The 8899-nt window shown below is 45.5% G+C and overlaps 1 protein-coding gene across 1 annotated transcript; it reads left to right on the top strand.

Moving 5' to 3' along the window:
• Positions 1 to 1378: 1378 nt before the first annotated feature.
• LOC127514618 (mucin-5AC-like) lies at positions 1379 to 3477 on the top strand (the record flags this gene model as incomplete). Its single annotated transcript, XM_051897658.1, has 1 exon — positions 1379 to 3477. A coding segment is annotated over exon 1 (1719 nt), but the record flags the coding sequence as incomplete, so codon positions are not given.
• Between the last annotated feature and the right edge of the window lie 5422 nt (positions 3478 to 8899).

Below are 8899 nucleotides of genomic sequence, written 5' to 3'. Positions count from 1 at the left end.
TCCTCAAATGTACCAATAATGTTGGTAACTGATGCAGCAACCACAACTATATCTGACACCACCACAACAGCTGAAGCAACAACAACAACTTTGGCTACCACAAGCACTCCTCAAACATCCTCAACTGTAGCGCCAACATCGACAACTGATGCAGCAACCACAAATATATCTGACACCACCACAACAGCTGAAGCAACAACAAGAACTTTGGCTACCACAAGCACTCCTCAAACATCCTCAACTGTAGCGCCAACATCGACAACTGATGCAGCAACCACAACAACTGATGCAGCAACCACAACAACAGTTGATGCAACAACAACAACTTTGGCTACCACAAGCACTCCTCAAACATCCTCAACTGTAGCGCCAACATCGACAACTGATGCAGCAACCACAACTATATCTGACACCACAACAACAGTTGATGCAACAACAACAACTTTGGCTACCACAACGACCCCTGAAACATCCTCAACTGTAGCGCTAACATCGACAAGTGATGCAGCAACCACAACTTTATCTGACACCACAACAACTGTTGATGCGCCAACGACTTTGACTACCACAAGAGCCCCTCAAACATCCTCAACTGCAGCACCAAGTTCGACAACTGATGCAGCAACCACAACTATTCCTGACACCACAACAACTATTAGTGCAACAACAACTTTGGTTACCACAAGCACTCCTCAAACATCCTCAACTGTAGCGCCAACATCGACAACTGATGCAGCAACCACAACAATATTTGACACCACAACAACAGTTGATGCAACAACAACAACTTTGGCTACCACAAGCACCCCTGAAACATCCTCAACTGCAGCACCAACATCGACAACTGATGCAGCAACCACAACTATATCTGACACCACAACAACTATTGGTGCAACAACAACAACTTTGGCTACCACAAGCACCCCTGAAACATCCTCAACTGCAGCGCCAACGTCGACAACTGATGCAGCAACCACAACTATATCTGACACCACAACAACAGTTGATGCAACAACAAGAACTTTGGCTACCACAACAACACCTGAAACATCCTCAACTTTAGTGCTAACATCGACAAGTGATGCAGCAGCCACAACTATATCTGACACCACAACAATTGTTGATGCAACAACATCTTTGACTACCACAAGCACCCCTCAGACATCTTCAACTGTACCACCAATGTCAACAACTAATGCAGCAACCACAACTATATCTGACACCACAACAACTATTGGTGCAACAACTTTGGCTACCACAAGCACCCCTGAAACATCTTCAACTGCAGTGCCAACATCGACAACTGATGCAGCAACCACAACAATATTTGACACCACAACAACAGTTGATGCAACAACAACAACTTTGGCTACCACAAGCACCCCTCAAACATCCTCAACTGCAGCACCAACATCGACAACTGATGCAGCAACCACAACTATATCTGACACCACAACAACTATTGGTGCAACAACAACAACTTTGGCTACCACAAGCACCCCTGAAACATCCTCAACTGCAGCGCCAACGTCGACAACTGATGCAGCAACCACAACTATATCTGACACCACAACAACAGTTGATGCAACAACAAGAACTTTGGCTACCACAACAACACCTGAAACATCCTCAACTTTAGTGCTAACATCGACAAGTGATGCAGCAGCCACAACTATATCTGACACCACAACAATTGTTGATGCAACAACATCTTTGACTACCACAAGCACCCCTCAGACATCTTCAACTGTACCACCAATGTCAACAACTAATGCAGCAACCACAACTATATCTGACACCACAACAACTATTGGTGCAACAACTTTGGCTACCACAAGCACCCCTGAAACATCTTCAACTGCAGTGCCAACATCGATAACTGATGCAGCAACCACAACTATGTCTGACACGACAACAACTATTGATGCAACAACAACAACGACTTTGACTACCACAAGCACTCCTCAAACATCCTCAACTGTAGCGCCAACATCGACAACTGATGCAGCAACCACAACAACAGTTGATGCAACAACAACAACTTTGGCTACCACAAGCACTCCTCAAACATCCTCAACTGTAGCGCCAACATCGACAACTGATGCAGCAACCACAACAACAGTTGATGCAATAACAACAACTTTGGCTACCACAAGCACTCCTCAAACATCCTCAACTGTAGCGCCAACATCGACAACTGATGCAGCAACCACAACAATATTTGACACCACAACAACAGTTGATGCAACAACAACAACTTTGGCTACCACAAGCACCCCTGAAACATCCTCAACTGCAGCGCCAACGTCGACAACTGATGCAGCAACCACAACTATACCTGACACCACAACAACAGTTGATGCAACAACAACAACTTTGGCTACCACAAGCACCCCTGAAACATCCTCATCTGTAGCGCCAACATCGACAACTGATGCAGCAACCACAACAACTGTTGATGCAACAACAACAACAACTTTGGCTACCACAAGCACACCTGAAACATCCTCAATTGCAGCGCCAACATCGACAACTGATGCAGCAACCACAACTATGTCTGACACCACAACAACTATTGGTGCAACAACAACAACACCTTTGGCTACCACAAGCACTCCTCAAACATCCTCAACTGTAGCGCCAACATCGACAACTGATGCAGCAACTACAACTTTATCTGACACCACAACAACTGTTGATGCACCAACAACTTTGACTACCACAAGTGCCCCTCAAACATCCTCAACTGTAGCGCCAACATCGACAACTGATGCAGCAACCACAACTATATCTGACACCACAACAACAGTTGATGCAACAACAAGAACTTTGGCTACCACAACAACACCTGAAACATCCTCAACTTTAGCGCTAACATCGACAAGTGATGCAGCAGCCACAACTATATCTGACACCACAACAATTGTTGATGCAACAACAACTTTGACTACCACAAGCACCCCTCAGACATCTTCAACTGTACCACCAATGTCAACAACTAATGCAGCAACCACAACTATATCTGACACCACAACAACTATTGGTGCAACAACTTTGGCTACCACAAGCACCCCTGAAACATCTTCAACTGCAGCGCCAACATCGACAACTGATGCAGCAACCACAACTATGTCTGACACGACAACAACTATTGATGCAACAACAACAACTTTGGCTACCACAAGCACTCCTCAAACATCCTCAACTGTAGCGCCAACATCGACAACTGATGCAGCAACCACAACTTTATCTGACACCACAACAACTGTTGATGCGCCAACGACTTTGACTACCACAAGTGCCCCTCAAACATCCTCAACTGCAGCACCAAGTTCGACAACTGATGCAGCAACCACAACTATTCCTGACACCACAACAACTATTAGTGCAACAACAACTTTGGTTACCACAAGCACTCCTCAAACATCCTCAACTGTAGCGCCAACATTGACAACTGATGCAGCAACCACAACAATATTTGACACCACAACAACAGTTGATGCAACAACAACAACTTTGGCTACCACAAGCACCCCTGAAACATCCTCATCTGTAGCGCCAACATCGACAACTGATGCAGCAACCACAACAACTGTTGATGCAACAACAACAACAACTTTGGCTACCACAAGCACACCTGAAACATCCTCAATTGCAGCGCCAACATCGACAACTGATGCAGCAACCACAACTATGTCTGACACCACAACAACTATTGGTGCAACAACAACAACACCTTTGGCTACCACAAGCACTCCTCAAACATCCTCAACTGTAGCGCCAACATCGACAACTGATGCAGCAACTACAACTTTATCTGACACCACAACAACTGTTGATGCACCAACAACTTTGACTACCACAAGTGCCCCTCAAACATCCTCAACTGTAGCGCCAACATCGACAACTGATGCAGCAACCACAACTATATCTGACACCACAACAACAGTTGATGCAACAACAAGAACTTTGGCTACCACAACAACACCTGAAACATCCTCAACTTTAGCGCTAACATCGACAAGTGATGCAGCAGCCACAACTATATCTGACACCACAACAATTGTTGATGCAACAACAACTTTGACTACCACAAGCACCCCTCAGACATCTTCAACTGTACCACCAATGTCAACAACTAATGCAGCAACCACAACTATATCTGACACCACAACAACTATTGGTGCAACAACTTTGGCTACCACAAGCACCCCTGAAACATCTTCAACTGCAGCGCCAACATCGACAACTGATGCAGCAACCACAACTATGTCTGACACGACAACAACTATTGATGCAACAACAACAACTTTGGCTACCACAAGCACTCCTCAAACATCCTCAACTGTAGCGCCAACATCGACAACTGATGCAGCAACCACAACAACAGTTGATGCAACAACAACAACTTTGGCTACCACAAGCACTCCTCAAACATCCTCAACTGTAGCGCCAACATCGACAACTGATGCAGCAACCACAACTATATCTGACACCACAACAACAGTTGATGCAACAACAACAACTTTGGCTACCACAACGACCCCTGAAACATCCTCAACTGTAGCGCTAACATCAACAAGTGATGCAGCAACCACAACTTTATCTGACACCACAACAACTGTTGATGCGCCAACGACTTTGACTACCACAAGTGCCCCTCAAACATCCTCAACTGCAGCACCAAGTTCGACAACTGATGCAGCAACCACAACTATTCCTGACACCACAACAACTATTAGTGCAACAACAACTTTGGTTACCACAAGCACTCCTCAAACATCCTCAACTGTAGCGCCAACATTGACAACTGATGCAGCAACCACAACAATATTTGACACCACAACAACAGTTGATGCAACAACAACAACTTTGTCTACCACAAGCACCCCTGAAACATCCTCAACTGCAGCGCCAACGTCGACAACTGATGCAGCAACCACAACTATATCTGACACCACAACAACAGTTGATGCAACAACAAGAACTTTGGCTACCACAACAACACCTGAAACATCCTCAACTTTAGTGCTAACATCGACAAGTGATGCAGCAGCCACAACTATATCTGACACCACAACAATTGTTGATGCAACAACATCTTTGACTACCACAAGCACCCCTCAGACATCTTCAACTGTACCACCAATGTCAACAACTAATGCAGCAACCACAACTATATCTGACACCACAACAACTATTGGTGCAACAACTTTGGCTACCACAAGCACCCCTGAAACATCTTCAACTGCAGTGCCAACATCGATAACTGATGCAGCAACCACAACTATGTCTGACACGACAACAACTATTGATGCAACAACAACAACGACTTTGACTACCACAAGCACTCCTCAAACATCCTCAACTGTAGCGCCAACATCGACAACTGATGCAGCAACCACAACAACAGTTGATGCAACAACAACAACTTTGGCTACCACAAGCACTCCTCAAACATCCTCAACTGTAGCGCCAACATCGACAACTGATGCAGCAACCACAACAACAGTTGATGCAATAACAACAACTTTGGCTACCACAAGCACTCCTCAAACATCCTCAACTGTAGCGCCAACATCGACAACTGATGCAGCAACCACAACAATATTTGACACCACAACAACAGTTGATGCAACAACAACAACTTTGGCTACCACAAGCACCCCTGAAACATCCTCAACTGCAGCGCCAACGTCGACAACTGATGCAGCAACCACAACTATACCTGACACCACAACAACAGTTGATGCAACAACAACAACTTTGGCTACCACAAGCACCCCTGAAACATCCTCATCTGTAGCGCCAACATCGACAACTGATGCAGCAACCACAACAACTGTTGATGCAACAACAACAACAACTTTGGCTACCACAAGCACACCTGAAACATCCTCAATTGCAGCGCCAACATCGACAACTGATGCAGCAACCACAACTATGTCTGACACCACAACAACTATTGGTGCAACAACAACAACACCTTTGGCTACCACAAGCACTCCTCAAACATCCTCAACTGTAGCGCCAACATCGACAACTGATGCAGCAACTACAACTTTATCTGACACCACAACAACTGTTGATGCACCAACAACTTTGACTACCACAAGTGCCCCTCAAACATCCTCAACTGTAGCGCCAACATCGACAACTGATGCAGCAACCACAACTATATCTGACACCACAACAACAGTTGATGCAACAACAAGAACTTTGGCTACCACAACAACACCTGAAACATCCTCAACTTTAGCGCTAACATCGACAAGTGATGCAGCAGCCACAACTATATCTGACACCACAACAATTGTTGATGCAACAACAACTTTGACTACCACAAGCACCCCTCAGACATCTTCAACTGTACCACCAATGTCAACAACTAATGCAGCAACCACAACTATATCTGACACCACAACAACTATTGGTGCAACAACTTTGGCTACCACAAGCACCCCTGAAACATCTTCAACTGCAGCGCCAACATCGACAACTGATGCAGCAACCACAACTATGTCTGACACGACAACAACTATTGATGCAACAACAACAACTTTGGCTACCACAAGCACTCCTCAAACATCCTCAACTGTAGCGCCAACATCGACAACTGATGCAGCAACCACAACAACAGTTGATGCAACAACAACAACTTTGGCTACCACAAGCACTCCTCAAACATCCTCAACTGTAGCGCCAACATCGACAACTGATGCAGCAACCACAACTATATCTGACACCACAACAACAGTTGATGCAACAACAACAACTTTGGCTACCACAACGACCCCTGAAACATCCTCAACTGTAGCGCTAACATCAACAAGTGATGCAGCAACCACAACTTTATCTGACACCACAACAACTGTTGATGCGCCAACGACTTTGACTACCACAAGTGCCCCTCAAACATCCTCAACTGCAGCACCAAGTTCGACAACTGATGCAGCAACCACAACTATTCCTGACACCACAACAACTATTAGTGCAACAACAACTTTGGTTACCACAAGCACTCCTCAAACATCCTCAACTGTAGCGCCAACATTGACAACTGATGCAGCAACCACAACAATATTTGACACCACAACAACAGTTGATGCAACAACAACAACTTTGTCTACCACAAGCACCCCTGAAACATCCTCAACTGCAGCGCCAACGTCGACAACTGATGCAGCAACCACAACTATATCTGACACCACAACAACAGTTGATGCAACAACAACAACTTTGGCTACCACAAGCACCCCTGAAACATCCTCAACTGCAGCGCCAACATCGACAACTGATGCAGCAACCACAACAACTGTTGATGCAACAACAACAACAGCTTTGGCTACCACAAGCACACCTGAAACATCCTCAACTGCAGCGCCAACATCGACAACTGATGCAGCAACCACAACTATGTCTGACACCACAACAACTATTGGTGCAACAACAACAACACCTTTGGCTACCACAAGCACTCCTCAAACATCCTCAACTGTAGCGCAAACATCGACAACTGATGCAGCAACTACAACTTTATCTGACACCACAACAACTGTTGATGCACCAACAACTTTGGCTACCACAAGCACCCCTGAAACATCTTCGACTGCAGCGCCAACATCGACAACTGATGCAGCAACCACAACTATGTCTGACACGACAACAACTATTGATGCAACAACAACAACGACTTTGACTTCCACAAGCACTCCTCAAACATCCTCAACTGTAGCGCCAACATCGCCAACTGATGCAGCAACCACAACAACAGTTGATGCAACAACAACAACTTTGGCTACCACAAGCACTCCTCAAACATCCTCAACTGTAGCGCCAACATCGACAACTGATGCAGCAACCACCACAACAGTTGATGCAACAACAACAACTTTGGCTACCACAAGCACCCCTGAAACATCCTCAACTGTAGCGCCAACATCGACCACTGATGCAGCAACCACAACAACTGTTGATGTAACAACAACAAATTTGGCTACCACAAGCACCCCTGAAACATCCTCAACTGTAGCGCCAACATCGACCACTGATGCAGCAACCACAACTATATCAGACACCACAACAACTATTGGTGCAACAACAACGACTCTGACTAACACAAGCACTCCTCAAACAACCTCAACTGTAGCACCAATGTCGACAACTGATGCAGCAACCACAACTATGTCTGACACCACAACGACTATTGGTGCAACAACAACAACAACGACTTTGGCTACCACAAGTGTCCCTCAAACATCCTCAAATGTACCAATAATGTTGGTAACTGATGCAGCAACCACAACTATATCTGACACCACCACAACAGCTGAAGCAACAACAACAACTTTGGCTACCACAAGCACTCCTCAAACATCCTCAACTGTAGCGCCAACATCGACAACTGATGCAGCAACCACAAATATATCTGACACCACAACAACAGCTGAAGCAACAACAAGAACTTTGGCTACCACAAGCACTCCTCAAACATCCTCAACTGTAGCGCCAACATCGACAACTGATGCAGCAACCACAACAACTGATGCAGCAACCACAACAACAGTTGATGCAACAACAACAACTTTGGCTACCACAAGCACTCCTCAAACATCCTCAACTGTAGCGCCAACATCGACAACTGATGCAGCAACCACAACTATATCTGACACCACAACAACAGTTGATGCAACAACAACAACTTTGGCTACCACAACAACCCCTGAAACATCCTCAACTGTAGCGCTAACATCGACAAGTGATGCAGCAACCACAACTTTATCTGACACCACAACAACTGTTGATGCGCCAACGACTTTGACTACCACAAGAGCCCCTCAAACATCCTCAACTGCAGCACCAAGTTCGACAACTGATGCAGCAACCACAACTATTCCTG

This window comes from Ctenopharyngodon idella, chromosome 1 (genome assembly GCF_019924925.1).
Source record: "Ctenopharyngodon idella isolate HZGC_01 chromosome 1, HZGC01, whole genome shotgun sequence".
NCBI lineage: Eukaryota > Metazoa > Chordata > Actinopteri > Cypriniformes > Xenocyprididae > Ctenopharyngodon > Ctenopharyngodon idella.
Note: the sequence above shows the minus strand (reverse complement) of the source record. Positions and strands in the feature narration are given on the sequence as shown.